This window comes from Psammomys obesus, unplaced genomic scaffold (assembly GCF_907164565.1).
Source record: "Psammomys obesus unplaced genomic scaffold, mPsaObe1.curated_primary_1811, whole genome shotgun sequence".
Classification (NCBI taxonomy): domain Eukaryota; kingdom Metazoa; phylum Chordata; class Mammalia; order Rodentia; family Muridae; genus Psammomys; species Psammomys obesus.
The window spans coordinates 516,271-538,720 of record NW_026586816.1 but is presented as its reverse complement, the minus strand read 5'-3'; the positions used below and the strand labels follow the sequence as shown (position 1 = coordinate 538,720).

The 22,450-nt window shown below is 45.6% G+C and overlaps 1 protein-coding gene across 1 annotated transcript in view; it reads left to right on the top strand.

The window, feature by feature from the left end:
- Abhd12 (abhydrolase domain containing 12, lysophospholipase) overlaps positions 1-22,450 on the top strand; it is a 67,275-nt gene that overhangs the window by 43,750 nt on the left and 1,075 nt on the right. Inside the window, exons 3-12 of the mRNA XM_055602680.1 lie at positions 6,259-6,364; positions 8,417-8,536; positions 11,424-11,454; positions 13,308-13,353; positions 15,729-15,858; positions 16,804-16,841; positions 17,173-17,252; positions 18,152-18,234; positions 20,639-20,717; positions 21,575-21,702. Coding sequence (XP_055458655.1) covers positions 6,259-6,364; positions 8,417-8,536; positions 11,424-11,454; positions 13,308-13,353; positions 15,729-15,858; positions 16,804-16,841; positions 17,173-17,252; positions 18,152-18,234; positions 20,639-20,717; positions 21,575-21,702 — 841 coding nt within the window. The remainder of the gene's footprint in view (positions 1-6,258; positions 6,365-8,416; positions 8,537-11,423; positions 11,455-13,307; positions 13,354-15,728; positions 15,859-16,803; positions 16,842-17,172; positions 17,253-18,151; positions 18,235-20,638; positions 20,718-21,574; positions 21,703-22,450) is intronic.

Sequence of the window (22,450 nt, the reverse complement as noted above, 5' to 3'; positions counted from 1 at the left end):
CCACTGTGAAGCCTGCTCTCCTTGGAGCAAGGGTCAAAATAGTTCAGGCTTGGTGACTTCCAGTTATAGTGTGGTCAACTTTAATTGCTTGTGCCTATCTCCCCTTTGGACTGGAAGCAGTAGGTGCTTTGGTGTTGGAGTTTTACCTTAGGCCAGGAAGCTCTGTTCTTGTCTTTTACAGATGGGAGTCAGGACTTGTTGCTGTTCATCCTGACAATCTTTAGGGCTCAGGATATAGTTACTATAGTCATGAGTTCATAGAAAATTTGTCTTAAAGTAAATTTACAGTCAGATAAATAAGATTAGAAGAAGCATAGCACCTCTAATTTAAGGCATTATTCTCCTTCAGATGTATTTTCTTTTCTTTTATTCACTTTTAAAAACTTTTTTATTAATTATACTTTATTCACTTTGTATCCCCCCTGTAGCTCCCTCCCTCCCTCCTCCCCTCCCAGCCCCTCCCTTCTTCCCTGTCCTCCACAAGTGCCCTTCCCCAAGTCCATTGATAGGGGAGGTCTTCCTTTCCTTCCTTCTGATCCTAGTCCATTAGGTCTCGTCAGGAGTGGCTGTGTTGTCTTCTTCTGTGGCCTGGTAAGGCTGCTACCCCCTCAGGGAGAGGTGATCAAAGAGCAGGCCAATCAGTTCATGTCAGAGACAGTCCCTGTTCCTATTACTATGGGACCCACTTGAACACTGAACTGCCATGGGTTACATTTGTGCTGGGGTTCTAGATTATCTCCATGAATGGTCCTTGGTTGGAGTATCAGTCTCAGAAAAGACCCCTGTGCTCAGATTTTTTGGTTCTGTTCCTCTCCTTGTGGAGCTCCTGTCCTCTCCAGGTCTTAGTAGTTCTTCCTTCTTTCATAAGATTCCCTAAAAAAAAAAAAAAAAAAAAAAAAAAACAAACAAAAAACAAACAAACAAAAAAACATGATTCTTGCAAAAAGAAAAAAGTTATCTGAAAAACCCTGAATAGAATATCCCTTGGAGAAACTTTGTTGATACTGTAGTTTATTGCCTTCTTGACTTTTTTGTATGTGTCTATTCTTGTGAGCATGCTTCTCAGGTCTTGATGATCCCACTGATGTTTGGGTGATGCCAGGTCTGAGGTCTGAGAGGCTAGAGTATGTTTCCAGCTGTCACTCTGCTATTCTGTCTCAAGAGTTAGGAACAGGTCAGCAAAATGAAAGTCTTGGTTCAATGGCAAAGGCAAAGAAGAAATTTAACTCTTTAGGAAATAGATTAGCTCTATTAAACACTAACCTTCATTCTTCCCCAAAAAGTTCCTGTTAAACCCCTCATAGCTTTCTTTCTTACCTCTTTACCTCCTGTGGAGTCCCCTGGTTGACCTTATAAAGTAATTGGAATTGATAAAATCCAGATAACCGGCACAGCCCTTCCTTTGTTGGTACCACACCTGGTACAAGGCTGTTCTATTACTCACAAAGATGGAATGAGATGCAGCCTAATAGCAAAGATTTTCAGGCAATCACAAATGCCCATCCCAGTTTAGCAGCTCCAGCCTCTTACCTTTCAGATACTTTTCCAGATCAGCCTTCTTTAAAAAGCGTGATAAATTAGATTGTTTTCTATTTATTTGCATATTTGTTCACTCTCTCTTTACCTGTATGTGCCTGTATGTGGAGGGTCTGTTCCAAGTCATGCCCCTTGGTGTTTGTGGTTGCTGATATATGGTAGCGTGGCCAAGACTAGGGTTGATGAAAATCTGGAGAAGCCAGAGACCTGCAGGTAGGGTTTCTGACCTGTATAGCCAAGCCCTGTTGACAAGGAACCTGTGAGAGGTGATGATGAGAGCTGGACCACATCAGTGGAACATGGAGTAATGAAAGCTCTGTGTAAGGGCCCGTTTCTTTGTGATGCTCTTGAGCGACACACTGTTCCTGCTTTAGCTATTGTGTGGGTCAGTGCCTTCACAGGGTAGGCTTCAGGCAGCATCCCACAGTCATGGGGATCACAAATGGTTGATGGCTAAGAGAGCTGTAATAACCACTTGGGAGGAGAGGGAGCCCAGTACTGGCCAGAAAGAGTGAGCTACACATCTGGCCCAGGCAACCCCATGACTGCACTCAAGCTGCCTCCACCTAATGCACACCTTATCCCAGTTTCCTGTTAAAGTGTCATTTCTGGTCTGCATAAGCAAGGACATGAAGAGCTGCATGTGCTGACTTCAGGGTATTCCCTGTGCTTCCCTCTCCATGGCTGACTAAATCAGGAATAAAAGTGAATTGGCAGAGCATAAAGATTCCTGAGATGATCTGGTCGTATAGAATAAAGCTTCCCAGTTCCTGAATTTTCTTGGCTTGGATGCTTTCTAGATTAGCTGTTAATCCTCATAAAGCCACTTGGCCAGGAATTCATCCAGAATCTCAGGGTGTGTCATCTTTCTATGTTGACCTCCTTCTCGGTATGCAGTACTGAATACATTTGGATGCTGGGCCAGGGAAACCAAGTGTTCCAAACCCTTTTCCCCTGGAGGAGGGTGGCTGTGATTCCACCTTCAGAGTCTCGGCTGATAGCAACCTCAGGTTACCAGTGGGCACCTGACATTGATCTTTATAGTTTTACTAAGGGAGTCGCCTTGTCAGCAGTAGCAGGCGACAGAGCTTAGCATAGCCAACAGCAACCCCTTAGGGATCTCTATAGATGTAAAGACAATTTCTTGACTACACTGCAGAAAAGAATTTTAGGATAAGCCAGAGTGAAGCAAAGTAAGTGAATTTAATTGTGTTTAGACAGAAAATCATTGTATTAGTTACATTTCTGTTGCTGTGATAAAACAGTGACCAAAAGCAACTTATGGAAGAAAGTTTATTTTAGCGTATGGTTCCAGAGGGGGAAGAGTTCATCATATTGAGGATGCACAGCAGCAAGCTGTAGGCATGGTGGCAGGAGCAGGAAGCTCAGAGGTCACATCCCCAGCTATAAACACAAAGCAGAAAGAGAACTGGAAGTGTGCTGCGACACAGTGATCTAATTCCTCCAGCAAGGCTATACCACCCTATGCCCTGCCTCACCCCACACCCCGCACCCCAACAGCAGCACCAGCCAGGGACCAACTCTTCAAGTACATGAATCCACAGTGGCCATTTCTCTTTCACATTCCTACACTCATGTAGAAAAAAAAAAAAAAAAGATAGGACGTAATAAGCCCAACACTTGGGTCTAAGTTTCTCAAGAGTGTCCTGCTAAGGTCAGTAGGTCAGCAAAGTGGCTCAGCAGGTAAAAGTGCACAAACCTGGTGACCCGAGTTTAATCCCCAGGACCCGTGGTAGAATGAGAGAACTGACTCAAAAGTTGTCCTCTGACCTCCACATACAGCCCATAGTACATGCACAAATGCCACACACTTGTACATATGCATGTAGATACAACAGTAGACTTTTAGAAGAGGCATGCTTAGGTGTCTTTACAATGACTATGTGTAATCCTGTGGCTTTCTATGTTCCATTCCTGAAACAATATGGATTACAAAGTAGGTTTAAAGATTAAGCAAAGCTTAAATGCACAACAAAAGCCTAGATGAAATTTAAAAATTGAGTGAAAATATATGAGCTTGTCTTAAAGAATTTACTTTTGTAAATAAAATTGTAAAGTGACTTTATGATGTGCATTATTTAGATTTAGGGACAAGATAGGGGTGCTGAATAATTACAAATATCGATGTCCTAAGTAAGCCCAGTTCCCTTACTATTTTTAACAGTCCTGTCTAAGATGGCTTCAGGAAGTTCAGGAAGGCACATATCTCTGTAGGTAGTTTTGGGTTCATCAGTTATATTGAAGTTTTACACACACACCTACAAAGGCAACAAAGGCAACTGGATGCCAGTGAGTCTTCTCTTCCTTCTCAAGTCCCTTTAATTTTTTCTCTTTATGACTTATCTGAACTTCACCTGCAAATGAGGCTGCAGCTTTCAAGTAGAAGTATGTGGTAAGGTTATAGAGGGAAACATGGAATTGGCTTCCACAGCACAGGAAGGAAACCTCTTTCTTCCTTCATGGATCCCACTGACAGTTACCAACAGAAAACCCTTAGATCTCTGGTAAGTGGCTGAAACAGGGCAAAAAGACCTGGCATTTCTATCTTCCTTTATGTGGTACCATCACCTTCAGGTGAGGTTCTATTGAGCCCTCATGGACACCTGCTGCTCCTCCATGGAGCTGGTCATCTGCCCCAGATCTTCCAGCAGCTCTAGTACCTAGAGTCCACAGTCTCTGCTCCACCTTCAGCCAGTAAAGACCTACTTCTCCCTTTGTTCAGGGAGAGCCAGTGCTATCTCCGTTCTGCTTGTAAGCTGAAGCCCCATTAAAGCCTTGCATGTATACCTTGCTTGATTGTGTTTCTATCGCTTCCATGCCAGAGGATTACCAAGTCTCCAGTCCAACCGTTGTCAAGATAAAATCTGAATGCGTTAGTATGACTGTGTCCATTTTCCTGGCAGGTCTGCAGGCTGGGTGGCTTAAACAAAAATGTTCTCTCAGTCCCAGTAGCTGAGAGTTTAAGATCAAAATGTTGACATCTTCTGAGAACCTGGATAAAGTCCAGCCTTTGTCCTTCTCTCTTCCCTCCCTCCCTTCTGTACTCCATGGCCTTGTGTATAGTGCTCAAGCACTCCACCACCTCCTGCCTGTTTGATTAGCTGGTAGTGGCCTGCAGTCTTTGATGTGTCTTGGCTTGTAGAAATCTCACCCCATCTACTCACAGTCCTCACGTGCTCTCCCTTTTGAGTCATGATGGGTTAGAGGTTGCTCTGGTGACTTCATTTAAGCTTTGTTACTCTGAAAAGACCTCTTCCTTAGTGAGCTCATGGTCTTGAGTTGTAGGAGTTTGGGAGAGGACATAATTCAGCATATAACAAACTTAAGAGGAGGTTTAAAACTTGAGCTTGCTTCTTCAGGGGAATGTGGATTAGGAAGGTGGTGATGGGAACCTCATCCTGGGAAGAATTCCTTTTTCAGCATGGCCTGAGGGAGATGCTCAGAGGAGGTTCTGGAGAAGGAACATGTGCATCTGTGTCCTCATGAGTCAGACAGTTCATTTATTTAGCAAGTGTTCATTGAGGCCCAGTGGCATTTAAGGAAGTGAGTTAGATCTGCTATATGATGTGGGAAGTGAGTCTTGAAACCCACCCTCTCTGCAAAAAAAAAAAAAAAAAAAAGGGGTCTGTGCTGTCAGTACATTCCTTCTAGAGATCATGATCATCAGAAGTCAGAACAGTCCAGCTTTGTCACTCTCTCCCATGATGAAGATAAATTACACCTTGGGGCTTATGTATTTTTGGTTTATTCATTTAAGTTTTTAATTTTTCCATTAAAATTTTTTTCGAAAGTTGTTTGCCATAGCAATAAATCACAGTGATATGTAAGGGAAAAAGTTAAGTCTTTCTGCATACTCACACTTAGCACGTGTCTTTCTGCATTCCTTCTCCCAGCCACACATGGTGTAGTTGTCAATGTTGATGTCCTTTTCTTGTGTTTGTGGTGACAGTGGGACAGTATCCCTTTCATCTACCCTGTCCTGCATGTTTCCCATAGCTGATGTTCCTGTGATCTCTTGTATACCAGTTTATCCATTTGTAGCACTACTGGCAGTTAACTGTAAAACTCTGTAAAACACAGTGCCTTGAGTTCACTGTGGACAAGGATCTGGAGTTATTCATTTTGCTATCTTTCTAGGTTAAATGATGGTACCAGAAACTTGAACCTTTGTACCTTCTTTCCCTCCTGTACCCCAATCTTATCCATTATCCCTTTCCCAATGCCTCTGCCAGCTCCCTGGCCTCAGCCTTCAGCTATGGCTTACCTGAGCTTTTTGGCAGGGTCTTTTCTCCTCTGTGTCTCAGCCTATCTTGTGCCAGCTTATCCTGTTTAAAAACAAACAAACAAACAAACAAACAAACCTTTCCTTCCCTTGCTTCTGTCTCCTTGGACAACCTTCCCAGTTCCAGGCTCCACTCACACTGTGCCCTTCCTGCAGTGTTTTAAGCTGTATTTCAGTGTTTCTTAGCTTTAACTCTTCCCTGAAGTGTGCCTCTCATGTAGAAAAACCCTTCACCTGTGCTGTGGGTTTGGGGAGTATATTTATTTGTCAACACATGTATGTGTGAAGGTGTATGTATTGTAGTGGGGGTGTATTTTGTATGTTCAAGTGTGCATGTAATACATGGATGAGCAGAAATGTTTCTTTGTGTGAGTCCATTTTCTCCATTAGCCTTGACTTTATCTCTTTGTTCCCTACAGTGAGAGTTCCCTATTTCATTGACTTGAAAAAACCACAGGATCAAGGTTTGAATCACACCTGCAATTACTACCTCCAGCCAGAGGATGATGTGACTATTGGAGTCTGGTGAGTGTCTTCAGCCAAGGATGCAGGGTAGAGGCTCTAGCTTCTTTGGACTCTTCAGGAGGCCACCAGAACCCTGCTTGGCTCAGGCAGTGTCCTTGACACTGGACTTTGGTACTGTTGCTTGTTTTTATCTTCATCCATCCTTTTGGCTAAGGAAAGAGCTCAGCTAAATTTGATCTCAGTGGGACAGGGTGAGATGGCACCAAACTCTCCTGAGGTTTTTGAAACAGCAAAAGCTTTGTAACTACATTGTTTTTGGAGTCTTATTTCCAAAGTTAAAAACAAAAGAAACAATCCAGAGATAAAAAGAATGTAAGCTCACAGTCGGAAATACAGACTTGAATGTACCTTTTCAGAAAAGTGAATGGCTACAGCTTGTAGCCCTTCTCAGGGGCCTGTAAGAGGGATATTTATTTTTCCCATAAATTTACACTGGACTAAAGCCCTGTGACTTCTCTATAGTTTCCTTGGAATATATTTTAGTGGTTTTCTTGGTAAATGGTGATTCCTAAACACCACTTAGGGTCAAAATTGGCCAGTCCTGCATGAGTGTTTCTTTTTTTCTCTCAGAAGCAGTTCTGAATAACTGCCCCTTTATCATCACTGGGTTTATTTTTCAGTTGCCATAAAGTCTCTTTCTGCAGCTTCAGAAACCCACCGTGTATGTGAGAAGTTTATAAATGAACCCAGTGAGTAGGCTGCCAGTGTGGATGACAGGACCTTCAGATGTTTCGATTAACAGCCTTTGGGAAATAATAGAGAATGAGGAAGGAGGCTCTTGTTCTCCGCAGTGGGCATTGGGCATAGAGTCTTTATTTTCTGTTTTGATTTAATTGAGCAGTGCTGGACCTGTGTGTGCTTTGGGGGCTGTCAGTCTGACTTGCCTTGTCTGGAGCTGTATTTGGGGGAGAATGATTGGTCCTTAACTAGGAGCAAGGTTCTGTTCAGGAGGAGTGTCATGGTGGTAGTTAGGCAGAAGGCACTGACAGCACCCATTTACATTGTTAAGTACCCAGAAGAGTTAGAGTGATTGCCATACAAATCTCAGGGTAGTTGATGGCAGCTGCTGCCCTGCCTATCTGCCTAGACTATTCCATGACTTTGGGCCTTAAGAAGCAACAAGCTGTACTCCCAGCTGTCCTCACCACCATCCCTTTAGGTTCTCCCACCAGCTTCTGCAAAGGCCCAAGGACCATTCTTGGCTATCAGCTCAGTTACCAAGAGGCTGGAGGTATGCATACTGTATCTCTGCCAAGAGTTCCAAAATGGGATAGTCTAGCTTCTAGAAGAGTGTCCTCTCCAGATGTTGAAAATAGGTCTACCATCTTTGTCCCACTGCCCTGTCAATCCTATATATTGCCTATGCTGCCTGAGAACACCTAGCATCTAGCAGTCCTCCTGTCATAGCCTCTCAAGGGTCTTGTGATTGTATGGGAATGATAATTACAGCGGATAAAAAAACACAAAAATGTGTTGCTTCTCAATGGACAAGAGAGATACATTAAAATGAGAAAATAAGGACTTGGCTACTTGATTTTTTAAAGGTTTATGTATTGGTGTCTAGAATGAATTTGGCTAAGATTTTTAAAGGAAAAGTAGACAGTCAACTTAGACCCTCTCCAGTGATTAACAGTATTAATTTTGACCTTTGTATATCTCTAAAGGAGAGTTTGGCCAAATAGAATAGCAGTAGAGCCTAGGTCAACCTGGCTGATGAGGAATTTATCCATGTGTTTGTGGCTCTAGAATTCAGGAAGGTTCTACTGATTAATGCAGGGCAGATATCTCTCACATTTGGATAAAGGCCACCAGAACAAAGCTATTTGACCCAACAAGAAGCCCTTTGCCTTCTCTAATGCTATCAGCAGTTGACCTGACAGCTTGCAATTCCAGTTACTTATTTTAGGGATGAAATAATGTGTCACCTACCCCTCGATCCACTTGTTTGTAGATAGAGGCTCTGCTGCTTTCTGTCTTCACAGACCTTCATTAGGTGCCACTGTGTACAGGAGGGGCATCTGACTTTGTTGCCCCCTCTGCTTTTGTCTCCAGGCACACCATCCCCTCCATCTGGTGGAAGAATGCCCAAGGGAAGGACCAGATGTGGTATGAAGATGCCCTGGCTTCTAACCATCCCATCATTCTATACCTGCACGGGAATGCAGGTACCAGGTAAGCCCACTCCAGCGGTGTGACCTCTGGGTGGCACCTGGCTCCCTCCCAGACTGGAAATGTATTAGCTTAGACTATGTAAAGCAGACCTGTGTTCCAGGTAATCAGGTTTAGTGCATGCAAGGAGAGCATCTTCAGAACAAGGGAAAGGTAGTGTTCTTCTGAGACCAGGAGAATTCAGAGCAGCTCTGTGTGCTGAGGGCCTGTGGGTCTTGTCTGCCCAGAGCTTCCTGGGAGATAGTGCTGAGCAGCCAGCATCTCTGGAAGCTGCACCTGAAATAAGTTGGAGGAGGCTATGTCTCTGTCAGAGAGACTGAGCATCTCTAGCTGTAGGGTGTTTCTTCTTCCTGCTTTGGGTCAGAGGGCACTGTGTCTGTTAGGAAGCAGGCCTTTTCTTTAAGGAAGTGGTTAGTTATTCAGGTTAGTCATTCATGACAGTTGGTGGTCTCAGTACACCCTTGAGGAAAATGCTGACACCGTTCACCTTTCTGTGTTTGTCACCTCTGGTCTAAAGAGTGGCAGGCAAGCCTGTCCTACCTGTGAGCCCCCAGAATGTAGACTAGGGCACCAATTTGAAAAGTTCTGAAAAAGAGATAGAGAGTATTAAAAAGTGGCCAGAGGGGAAGCTGAAAGCTGGACATGCATAAACATGTCTGTCATGGGCTGCCTGTGTGGGCAAGCTGTCTGCTGGCAGCCTTGACATCAGTAACATCAGTGTCTTAATGGGCTGTTGAAAAAGTACACACTTGGTCCATTTGGGCCTTTTATCCCAGATGCTTCTCATGAGTGGGTTGGACTTCAGGCTTAAGCTGGAGTTGCTCTCCCACCTAAAGAGCCCATGCTGTTTTTACACCATAGCATGTTGTTCAGAAGGGGAAGGGGAAGTGCAGGTTTTCTAAGGAAAGTGTTGTCTGAAAACAATAGGGTCCCTTTTCCTGTGCTTCTTTGGGTTGCCTGTGAAAGAGCCTGGAGGAGTCAGAAGGGAGGTAGCCTTTCACCAGCCCAGCAGTGTGAGGGTAGCTCTAGGGTAGCCCTTTTATAGGTAGAAACAGCAAGAAGAATGTGTGGCTCTTTCCAGAGGGGAAGGCAGTCCTGGGTAGATATCTTCTGTGGAGCCACGCAGAGAACCCAGAAGCAGGGCCCACACAGGCTTGTCTCTGTGCCAGAGCAGAATGTTTGGCTACTGTTCTGTAGAGTTTGCAGTCTGCTCTGTTGGGGACAAGCTGCAATAGGTTTCTCTTCCGCTTTTCAAAGACCAAGTAGCCATGAACAGCTTTTGTAGTATCTTTCCATAAATGAAAAACTTGTACTTGGCTGTGGCACATTTCTGGTAGTCACACGTTAAGTAACAAGGACAAACCTTCCCTGTAGCTTTATGTCTGAGAAGAGTGTGGTGACATTCAGTTATTTGCTCTGCCTTCCTACTCCCAGAGACTGCCTAGAGTATCTGCATTCTATCTAGTCCTGTCTACACCTCATTTCTCAAAGGCTTTGGCTCTAAATTTACTGAGACTCTTTTTTGGCTCCTCAAGCAGAGTCTCCTGGCCAGCTCCATCAGTCTTAGCAATCATATAGCATTGAAGTCTGTTGAAGATGTAGCTTTCTGAGCTCTTAGCCCTACTTTCTTTTTTCAGTCAATGGAAAGAGTTTTGGGGGGAGGGGCAGTTAGGAGAGCTATCTTCTAAAGATAACTCAAAACACCTATCAGATTTCCTTCTGGTGTTAAGCACATTTCTTTGTATTTTTTGCTGCAATGTATTGGTTTCCCTTCTCTGACTCATTCACATGATCCTGCAGTGGCATTTCCACTCACTATATACCTGAAATGTTCCCAGTGCTCATTTAAAAGAAGGAAAATGGTTTGAAGGATGAAGAAGGGAATAGGAAATGCTTTGTTTTAAGATTCTAGCCTGCTGGGGAGCTAGCCATTCTCATACTCTATGAGTTATCAAGGGCCTCCTAATGAAGGTCCAGCAGCTAGGTCCAGGACTCACTTACCTGTAATCTAGTTGTATCTCACATGTGAGTATGGCATGTGAAGAGACATCATTATAGCCTAATGAGGCAACAGGTGGGAAGGAGCTCCCATGACCAGAGGGTCCAGATAAGAAATGAGGGATGAAATAGGAAGGTACCTGGACAAGTTTACTGGGACACAGTTTCCATACACACAAGTGTTCCTGGCCCGAGGGAGCTGGGGAGAGCTGGGTAGCATGGGCAGGTAGGGTGGGAGTATATTGTGTGTCCATGTGTCTCTTAAATCTGGGGCTGGTAAGTGTCCATTTCTATGGAAAAGTTAAAGCCCACATGATAATTAAGAAATATCCCTAAGATGCTAGAAATAAAGCTTTTTTTCGTTTTGTTTGTTTGTTTGAGACAGGGTTTCTTTGTGTTGCCTTGGTTGTCCTGAAACTTACTCTGTAGACCAAGCTGGCCTGGAACTCCCAGAGATCTGCCGGCCTCTACCTCTCAGAGTGCTCAAATTACAGTGTACCCCACTGCTGTCTGGTTATGCTAGAAATTAGTTTGATGCCACTTAGGGGGACCCAAAGCGTCATGTGTCTACCATAGGCCCCTCTTTGAAATTGGGTTTGGGATCTCAGATTTAAAAATTTTTAAATACGTATGTGTTCTTGCATGTGAGTGCAGGTGCCCACAGATGGCAGAGGGCATCACATCCCTTGGAACTGTAGTTATAAACAGCTGTAAGATACCTAATGTGGGTATTGGGAACTCAACCCAATACCTCTGCAAGATAAGTAAGCATTCTTCATTACAGAGCCATCTCTCCAGCTCTGGGTTCCCAAACCCCTGAGGGTTACCCTGTGCCCTACCTTGAGCAGGGGCACTAACAGCACTTCCTGTTTCCCTCCTTTTCATGCTGCAGAGGAGGCGACCACCGTGTGGAGCTATACAAGGTGAGTGCCAATGGCCCAAAGGAGCAGTGCTGTTTGCTTCAGGATGCTGGAATAGAAGGGGTCACTTGTAGTAGCCATTCTGAAAAGCCACCATTCATGGGCATGCGGAGGGTGATGCCCAGCTAGTTCCCCCATGGTTCTTCCATTGTGCTGCTTCTGGGGTGGGTCCAGAACCAGTGCATACACTTTGGAGCTTCTTTCTCAGGTATTTACCAGTGAGATGAAAGGCACTTGCCACTGTTTTTAATGATGTGTTTCTTAAGTATAGAAATGCTGTGGGAGTGATCCTTACTGCAGGATCACCCTTAGGGTGTAGGGAGTATAAAGGCAGGTATGATTTGAGCCAAGTTCCAGACAGGCTTGGTAGAAGCTCCAGCAGGTAATTGTTCATGCCTTGGGCATGACATGGAATCCATTTATTTTATGTGGTTTTGCATATGTGTGTGTGCGTGTGTGTGTGTGTATATGTGTGTTGTGCACCATAGTGCAGATATGGAAGTCAGAGTACAGCTTGTGGGAGTTGATTCTTTCCTTGTACCATGTGAGTCCCGGGGATCAAACTCTGATTATCAGCCTTGGCAGCAAGAGCCTTTACCTGTTGAGCCATCTTATCAACCCTGTGGTTTTGTTCTTGATCTTGGAACCTTGGTAGAGCATGGTTGGCCAACCCATGCCTGCTCTCCTCTCCTTAGCTGTCTGTATGTAACAGGCAGAAGAGCATATACACACACAGATAGGACCTGTTTTGTTCTGGATAGTGGGAACTTTTTATTCCCCCAAGTAAATTGAATTAAGGCAGGAAATGTACTGGCTGAGAAGTTTACAGTTCCCTTGATGTTTCTGTAGTAGAAAAGAATCCCTTTGTCCAGGTCCACAAGGCTATGGGTGCAGGCTAAAAGAGAGGGCAGGATTCACCAGGCCACCTAGGAAAGCACCATGTCTTCCTAAAGGTGGAGTGCTAAGTGGCTCTAGGTGACAGTGGTGGCAGGGAAGCCTCTTTCATTGTCCTAGGCATACCCAAGCCAGTGTGTTATACACTGCACATGAGTAGTGATTTGTTTTGTTTTGTTTTGTTTTGTTTTGTTTTGTTTTGTTTTGTTTTGTTTGAGACAGGGTTTCTCTAGCTCTGGCTGTCCTGGAACTCACTCTGTAGACCAGGCTGCCTTGAATTCAGAGATCCACCTGCCTCTGCCTCTCGAGTGCTGGAATTAAAGGTGTGAACCATAATTAACTGGCTATGAGTAGTGATCATAATGAGAATGGACAAGGACAGGTAGTAAGTCGGTAGGATTTTTTTTAAATAATAGAAAATTTCACTGGGCAGTGGTGGCACACACCTCTAATCCCAGCACTTGGGAGACAGAGGCAGGCAGATCTGTGTTAGTTGGAAGCCAGCCTGGTCTACAGAGTGAGTTCTAGGAAGAGAAACCCTGTTTCAGAAAGAAAGAGAGATGGAGGGGGCAGAGGTTGATTCAGCATCAGAGAAATACTAGGTTGCAGTAAGGTTCTGAAAATGAAGTCTCTGAGCTCCATGCTAGCTGGCTAGCTCAAGCCTCCTGACTGTCCCTGAGAACTGTCTGCTGCCCTGTTGTAAAGTGTTATCCTGGGAACTGTAGGAGCTGGCCACTTGGCCATCTACGGAGTAGCAGAAGAGGCATCCTTCCCATGTTGCTCAGGCAGAGGAGGTTAGAACATTCTACAGCAGCAGGTACAGGCAGGAGCTGCATGTCAGCAGTCTAAGTTAAAGTTCCTACTCTGTTCATGACTCAGGACAGAACACTAGTGGGTTTAGCAGGAAGCAAGCTGCTCAGTGCAAGACATGTTGCCAATGATGGATGTTTTTCACTTCACAGGTGCTGAGTTCCCTTGGCTACCATGTGGTCACTTTCGACTACAGAGGTGAGGTTCCTTTCACGAGTGTATCATGCCCTCACTTCCATTGCACGTAATGGGCAGACTTGTGTCAGAGCTTGGAAGTAAGGCAGGAAGCTTGTTTGTTCAATGCTGGGCCTGCAAGGACTGTGCTGTCAGTGGGAAAAAGGGTAGGAGTCCTGCTGTGTAGCATCTGGGTACAGACTTCACTGCCAGTGCCTTGACAGCAACATTTAAATGCAGAAAATACTATCTTTTATCCTTATTGCACTCAGATTTTTACTGTAGCTGGACATTAGACTCTAGCTCAGTAGCAGAGCTAGTCTTGATGAAAACTGGGGAAAGACTCATTGAGAACAGAGTCTTCTGTCTTGATAGCCTTGCTCTTTCTTTTTATATTTAGTCAGGGTTGCTGTTGAGTAGACTTAGAATCCACTTTGATATGTGCTATGAGTATTCTGATTAATGAGCAGCAGACTTTTTTTTTAAATGGTGAGCAGCTGTTTTTGTTTTTTTTTTTAAGATTTATTTATTTAAAGTACATGAATGCTCTATCTGGATATATTCCTGCATGCCAGAAGAGGATATTAGATCACATTATAGATGGTTGTGAACCACCAAGTGGTTGCTGGGAATTGAACTTAGGACCTCTAGAAGAGCAGCCAGTGCTCTTAACCATGAGCTATCTCTCCAGCCTCCGTGAGCAGCTATTTTAAAAGAGTATTCCTCCATAGACTTCCCACTTGGAGAGCTCAAGGGACAAAGGCTGCCTAGCTAGCTTATTTGATTCTTCTTGGGGAGGGCAGTGATTCAAGGGTCCTCAGGCTAAGGGATGGAAGCCACTACCACCTTCAAGTGGGGTTATTATTAGTTTTGTTGTTGATGATGTAACAAATTACCACAAACAGCATATATTAAAACAAAACAGCTGTACTATCTTGTAGTTATGAAGATGACAAATCTAAAATCTTTAGCCCTTAAAATAGAATTAAAGTGTCTGTGGGCTTTGTTCTTCGGTGATTTCTGGAGAGACCCCTACCACTTGCCTTTCCTAGCTGCAGAGGAAATTTGGCATTTCCTGGCATTTGACCTCTTTTTCTGTTATCAAAATATTTATGAACACTTGAGCTTTATCCAGATGATCCAAGATCACCTGGTCTCCAGGTTGGCCCATGAGTGGCCTTCATTGCTTTTGTAGCTTAACACCCACTGGCATGAGGTTCACAACTTACCAATTCTGTGATTAAGATGTGGGCTTCTCTAGGACTCACTGCTGAACACAGTAATGGCTTTCACTAAAGAAAGTTCATCAGGATGAATGTTCTGAGCTGAGCCATGGCGGTGCACACCTTTAATCCCCACACTCAGGAGCCAAAGATAGATGGCTCTCTGAGTTCAAGGGACAGCCTGGTCTACAGAGTGAGTTCCAAGACTGCTAGGACCGAACAGAGAAATCCTAACTCAAAAGACAAAACAAAAGAAAACAAACAAACAAAAAAACCAACAAAACAAAAGAACAAATGTTCTGGTCTCAGAAAAATTAAGTGAAAAGCTAGAAAGCCCTGCTCCTTTTCTGCCTTCTCCATTCTGTAATGGTGTTTAGAAACATTCTTCGTGTGTGCTGAGACCCTAGGGTGATGAAAACAAGGCCTCCTTCTAACCCCCTTCATCTTCTTTCCAGGCCCGAGTCTCTGCCTGTCTGTGTGGAGTGGGGCCACCCTGTCCTCTGACTCTGTTCCTACTTTCTGTTACTCTGTCTCTTTCTTCATGTTCCCAAGTCCCTGTCTCCCACAAGATATTCTAAGCCTTTAGCTATGTCCCCTCTCAGCTCTTCTCTGGGGTTGGGAGTCTGGCATGTATAATTATGAGGTTTGCTCACACAGCAGAATTGCATTTCTGAGTCTTGTGCATTCGTCATGTGATGATGACTCAGTGCTGAACCTCTAGAAAAGCAACTGTACTTGATCTTTGCTGGAGACTGTGAGGAGAATCAGAGTTGCCTTAGGTTGGACTCTCCCAACTTCTCTGCCTCCCTGCATCTTCATGACTTCTTCCTATCTGGCCTGGTCCTCATGTCAGTAGAGCAGAGGAAGAACTAGCTTGAAGAATGCTTGCACCTGTGGGCAGGCACTAGCAGGACATGTACTTGAAGTTCTTGTGTGTGTGTTGCTGACTTAGTTCTGTTAGTTACCAATCTGATATGCATGTAGAATGACAGGACTCTGGTTTGTCAGCCAGCAAAAATAGGGTGGTTCACTTTTGCACCCCTCCTGCCTGTCTCCCTCTCACCAGAGCTGCAGTGGAAATGATAGCTCACGGGTGGGGCTACAGATGTTTCTAGGGCAGCTTTTACTGCAGCTGCTGCAGTGTCACAAGATGCCTTTGACCTTCCTCTCTCTCAGGTTGGGGTGACTCAATAGGAACACCATCGGAGCAGGGGATGACGTATGACGCACTCCATGTTTTTGACTGGATCAAAGCAAGAAGTGGTGACAACCCTGTGTATATCTGGGGCCATTCACTGGGCACTGGGTAAGAGCTCTCAAAGCAAGAGGGTGACATAGTGAAGGGAGGCATGATGTGAGACCTCTGGGCACCCAGTGCCGCAGGCTGTAGCATCATCCATTCCTGCAGTCTCGGGTTTCTGTTCCTATGGTAGGGCTTAGGGGAGTGAAGCACCAAGAGGGACTAAGGAAATACTGAATTTCTATAATTATTCCCCAGTTCAGAAGGGCTGTAGATCCAACATGGGCAGTGGAGATGACAGCCCGTGTTCCAGGGAGCTCTTGTCCCAGAGCATTTTCAGATAGAACACCTAGACTACGTCAGGTGGAACCTAGGGTGTGTTTACCAACTGAGTCCAACAACACCAGGTGGAGGTGTTGGGAGCAGCTTTGCCACTTTGCCATGCTCAGCTTAGCAGGGAGGATCAAGAAGAGAGATCTGTGGGCAACCTGGAATCTGCTGAGCAAGGCCTTGGCCCTCATCTTCTTCAGGCCTTCCCCTGCAGGCATACTGGCTCAGCTAGCTCTCAGTCTTTCCTCAGTCCAGAATTACCTGTCCTTCCTGGGGGGAGGGAGGATACCCCAGTGGAAGGATGCTGGCCATTTCTGTGGCGGTCTGGACAGCATCTGCCAGGCGTTTTTCTAAGGCAGTAGGGGGTACCTGACCCTGGTGGTTAACAAGCACTCCCACCCTCCTCTCAGTAGTAACTGTGCCAACCAGCCGGGGTGTCAGCTGAAGGGATGGGCCAGGGCAACCTGGAGAAGACTTCCTGGAAAGAGATCACATGCCTGAGGACAGGAGGGTGGCTGTTTAAGAAGGGTCAACTGATAGTTCACCTTGTTCCTCTCCCTCCCTCTGAAGCTCCAAGTTAGCTTCTCAGGACAGATTTTCTGGGCATTTTCCAGGATCAACACAGTTTCATCTAAAAGAATTTTCATCAGAATTCAGCTGAACTCTGTTTTTTCTTCCCAGAGTGGCAACAAATCTGGTACGACGCCTCTGTGAACGAGGTGAGAGGGCCAGACGCTGTGGCTGGGCACCTTGCTGTACATGTTAGTGGTCCAGCCCCTTCACAGTCTTGCCAAGCAAGTTCTAACTGGCAAGCAACACAGTGATGGCATGAGCTGACTCTCAAGGGTCGGGGCCCAGGTGTGCTCACCCTGCCCTTTCAATAGGATCCTCGAAAGTCATCTGGGGCCTCTTGGGGCTGGGACTGATGGTGGTGGAAGGCCTGCAAAAGTGAGTGCTTGGGCTCTCTGTCCTGTCTAAGCACTCCAGCCACTTAGCCTCACTGGTTCTGTCACTTCTTACCCACTGTCAGTTCTGTTTTTCTTTATCTAGAGACACCACCAGATGCCCTTATATTGGAGTCTCCATTCACAAATATCCGTGAAGAGGCAAAGAGTCATCCATTTTCAGTGGCAAGTATATAATTTTATAAAAAAATAATATATTTTCATGATTAAAATAATTGTTATGAAAATAAGAGCAAGTAGATAATGAAATAGTCATCATAAAAGGAACAGTTTGACATTACTAAAGACTCCCATCTAGTTCTAGGCACCGGCCTGCCCATAGAGCTGCCAAAAATGGGGGTAGGTCGAGCTTTCAGGCAGACACTGGTATTGCATGCAGGAGGTCTCGCCCCTGTGGCTGTGTTGTGTACCCAGCACCCAGCTTCACTGCACACCTGATCTTACAGCATCACTGCCCACTTGGTGCTGTGGAAGGCTGCAGGTTAGCTCCCTTCTTGAGGTGGAGCCTACACTCTAGGTCCTAGAGGATGATTGGAACCCAGGCTCAGTGCACTGGAGAGCTGGACTTCCCAGCAGTGTCTCAGAGCAAAGCCCTGGTAATCCCTGCTAAGGACTTCAGAGCTGGCTAGTCAGTCCCCACCTCTCCCTCATCAAGTGGGAGCCATCCTTATCCTGGCCTGCCCTCCTCCCTTCCCACTTCTATTTGTGTTGACATAATCTCATGCTACCACTTGTGGGCCAGAGCTCCCATTATTTTCTCATATCACTGGTACTGCTTTTCCCTGAAATTTTGTGAGGAAAACAGCCTTTGATCCCTATTTCCTTGGTGGGTATCGGTCTTTTTATCGTGGGGAGTCTGGTTTCTGGTTGCATGTGAGGTGTGGGAGCCCCATCTGATCTGTGAGGCTAGCAGATGAGTCTTCTGTCCGCAGTCACGCAGTCATGTTGAAGCTGGGGATCCAGCTGCACATCTGCTAACTCCTAGAGCCTAAATTGTCAGAGCTCTTCGCCTTTTCCTTCTGCCATCTCATGCCTTCTGAAAATGCTTTCCATCTTGTGTTCAGATATACCGATACTTCCCTGGCTTTGACTGGTTCTTCCTCGATCCCATTACAAGCAGTGGAATTAAATTTGCAAACGATGAAAAGTGAGTATTACAGTAGAGTGAATAGGAAGACCAGGGAGTCCCCATGTGACTCACTGCAGTGTTCGCCTGACAGAGTGGGAATAGGATGACTTAGGGTTGGCCTCTGAGAAAGTGTCCTTTGAAAGGGAAAGTCAAACTGAGCTTTGTATTAGAAATAAGAAAGAGCATCTGCACGACAGGGCAGGGCCCTCTACATGCCATGGTGTGCACAGAGTCAGTGTTTCAGGTGTCAGTCCCTCCTTCCACCTTGGTAGGGAGGTTCTCTCTTGCTGTTTCTGCCGTGCTATGTTGCATACTGTATAGCCACCCACAAGCTTCTGGGCCACCCCCCAGCCTCTCCTACCTTACTGCAGGGGTGCTGAGGTTACAGATGCCTGCTACCAAGGCTCCAGAAGTCATATCAGGTTGTCAGGCTTGCGCAGCAAGTGCTGTGCCCATGGAACAAGTAGATAGTTAAAATAGTCGTTATAAAAGGAACAGTTTTCTCCTGGCATAGAAATAAAGAACTTTAAAAGAGTAAAAGCATATTTTTGCCAATGTAGTTCTTTTTTCAGTCTTGAAACCAGGGCCCCTGAATAGACATTAAAGCAGTATTTAAATTTAACATTGACCACATTGAAAAAGATGTTTAAACATAAAGTAGTTTTCCTTCAAGTATGTATTTTGTTTCTAAAAAATAAAAATATGCCAGATTAAAATTTAAGTAACCATTACAAACAAAACCCCTTGCTTAAGTATTACCATTGTAGATCTTAAAGTAAAGTCATCTGAATAAAGCAAATTTGTGTAAAAACAAAAGTGAAGCTGGGCAGTGGTGGTGCGCCTTCAATCCCAGCACTTGGAAGGCGGAGGCAGGCAGTTCTCTGAGTTTGAGGCCAGCCTGGTCTACATAGTGAGTTCCAGGACAGCCAGGGCTACACAGGGAAACCCTGTCTTGAAAAACAAAGAAAGTGAGTAATGGACCCAGAAGCTGCTTTTGGCTCCAACTATCCCTCAAAGATAGATGGCATATGAGTAGCGACAGGACCATGCACCATGGAACCCTTAACCTTCACATCAGCCTCAGGTGTGGATGGGACCTTCCTAAGCTCAGAGGGACAGTTTCTGCACTAGGCAGGCATTGCCACTTTCTCCGAGAGGCTCAGGGTAAAGGAAGCAGCTCATTAGATGCTCCACCATTTGGCTAGGGAGAAAGCTTAGTCAGTGAAATGCCTGTCTCAAAAGCATGTCTTGAGACCTGAGTTTAAGCTCTAGAACCAATGTAAAAAACAAAACAAAAAAAGGCCAGGCAAAGGGCTGAAGAGATATAGCTTAGCAATTAAAAACACTGGCTGCTCTTCCAGAGGACCTGGGTTCAATTCCCAGCACCCACATGGCAGCTCACAACTGTGTATAAATCCTCTTCTAGGGGATCTGACACCCTCACACAGATGTAGTCAAAACACCAATGTATATAAAATAAAAAAATTTTTAAAAAGCCAGGCGAGGTGATAATGCTTGTAATCCCAGTACTAGAAAGGTGGAGAGGGCTTCCCTGGGACTCACTGCCAGCTAGTTTGACCTTACGTGCTGAATTCTAGGTAAGTGACAGATTCTGTTTCAAAACAAAAGGTGAGCAGGTACCTGGGGATGGTGTCCAAGATTGTCCTTCGGCTTTTACCTACACATGCAAATATATTTGTGGGTATATATACAAGAAATGCACCACCATGAGTCACATGTGTGCTGGGTGCCAACTAGTAAAAGGTTATGTTTGGGGAGCAGGCTCTCTCGAGGCCAGGTCCTGCTCCACATGCCAGGATGGCACTTGCCACCTTCAGGCAGTGCACAGCTCTACTAGGGTCAAGACTGAAACAGCTCAAGTGGCTACCTCAGTGGGCATGTCCAGTCCTGTTAACTGCTCTTTCTGCTTTGTGGCTTGCTGAAGCACTCTGGCTCTGTTGGACCTATTGTGCCATTTGCCATTACTGACTTAAAGCTAGAGTGACTTAAATGTCACTTACACAAGATTAAATAGAGAACTGATTCTTTTAACCAGCAGAGTCATAGTAACACCCATTTGCAGTAAGAGTTTTAGAGAACTTAAATACTCCCATTTATAAAGATTGTTTTATTTTTTTAAACTTTTAATTTATCTACTGGCAAAGTTAATGGTTTTCAGTTTTCATAAACTACACAGGAGTAATATGACCTCTAGATTGACATGTCACCTAGCTGAAATACTTATTTCAAAACAAAACAAAACACCTAAGAAGTTATTTCTTAGTTCTATAGTGAAAAGGACCCCAGCTACATTCAGGCTATTAAGCACCACGGAAGAACACACCATAAACCATATCCCTGCCCAGGGGAGGGGTGCAGATGACCCCTCTTTGGTCTCCACCTAGTCCCTTTTCTCCTACAGTGTGAAGCACATCTCCTGTCCTCTGCTCATTTTGCACGCTGAGGATGACCCAGTTGTGCCCTTTCATCTTGGCAGAAAGGTAGGTGTTGTGTGACTCTGCCCCAGTGCAGTAGGTGCCACTGGCCCCGAGTATGGATCAGGTTGGGCATGCAAGGTAGGGAGGCAGCCCCTGCACACTGCATCATGGCATGGGTTCAAGTCCCATCGCTCTGCATCTTCTCCAGGTGCCTGACAGCCTAAGAGGTCTGATGCCAGGGTCAAGACCTCTTGACCCTAAAACTATGCCAAACAAGCATTAGAACGAGGACTGAGGGGGCAACACCTAGCCCGGCTAGGTGATACCCAGTCTGTCCTCTTGCCTTTGGAGCTAAACTGCAGGGACCTTGCCCTTGCTTCTACTAAATCTGCCTTGACTTTGCTGGTAGGAAGCTAGATTAGATTTATGGAGGGGAAAAAATGTGGGATAAAGAACACCATGTGGGGCACAGTCATGCCAAGGAGCAGGGGAGCCTACAGGAGTGCATGGCATGCCTCAGCAGCAGCTTGGCCCAAGACTCACTTTGGGCACATTTCATAAAGTATACAGAAGATGAAGCCATCCAAGAGAGTGTGAACCTGCCCAGCAGTGCACCTGTGATGCATGGAGCTGAGGTGGAACTGCATTGTCTCTTCCCTTGGAGCTACCCCACTTAGCTGTTCTTCACACTGTGGAGGTGCAAGGGCAGAAAAGGCAGCATAAATAATGCACTTAAGGGAGTGGTGGTGCCTAGTGTCTGGCCAGTTAGCCCAGATTCTGGCTTCTTGGACCCGGCTGTGCAGACTCTAACGACAGAAGCACTGCCCCGGGCACTTGCACTGCACCAGTGTTTATTCCAAGAGAGGTTGGAGGTGGTTCTCCGTTGGGCTCTGGGTTGACTCATCTCTCCCTCTCACCAGCTTTACAACATTGCTGCACCATCTCGAAGCTTCCGAGACTTCAAAGTCCAGTTTATCCCCTTTCACTCAGACCTTGGCTACCGACATAAGTACATCTACAAGAGCCCCGAGCTTCCACGGATACTGAGGTGAGGCATTCTCCTCCAAGCCACAAGCCTCTCCAGGACAGCAATGCCTCACAACTAGCTGTGCAAGTGGCAGCCACGGAAGCCATTTGAGGAGCTGAGGCATGCTGTAGAGTCACAGTGATTCAAGAGCCTTCCACTACCACCACACAGAAGTTACAAAGTTCGTTTCCCTCCCTTCTGGCATATAGGCTCCCTATACACATTATACAAAACCCATGTGAACGTGTGTGGGGAGTGTGTACATGCACCATACTTATTCACAAGCAGCCATTTGTATGCACAAGTGTGAGCATTCTGAGAGCCTTTCAGTGTACATCTGTACCATTCCCAGCACACAGAAGGCTTTGTATGTACAGGGGTCCTTGGATATAGCTCCCTGAGGGGAGGCCATGTTTCTACCTACTGCACACTAGTCAGACTTGTGGGCAGAATGTAGGTTGCAGCCCAGAAAGCCAAAGGATCCATATGGCCTGGGCCCAGTGCCCAAGTGTGAGTGTGGAGTAACAAGGAGTTCTAATGACTGGCCCCACTCCCCATGCATGCCTATCTGCCGTGCTTCTACAGACTGCCACATATCACCAGCTCCTTGACAGATGACCCAGGCTCCACTCCCCACCACTCAGAGCAGCCCCGACCACAAGTCTAAGCCTCCCTGTGGACCAAGGAAAGGTACCATATTTGAACCAAGAGTGCTGGGCCACTGGGAGAGCGCTGTTGCTGCTCAGAGTGGTAGTTCCGCTGTTTGTGC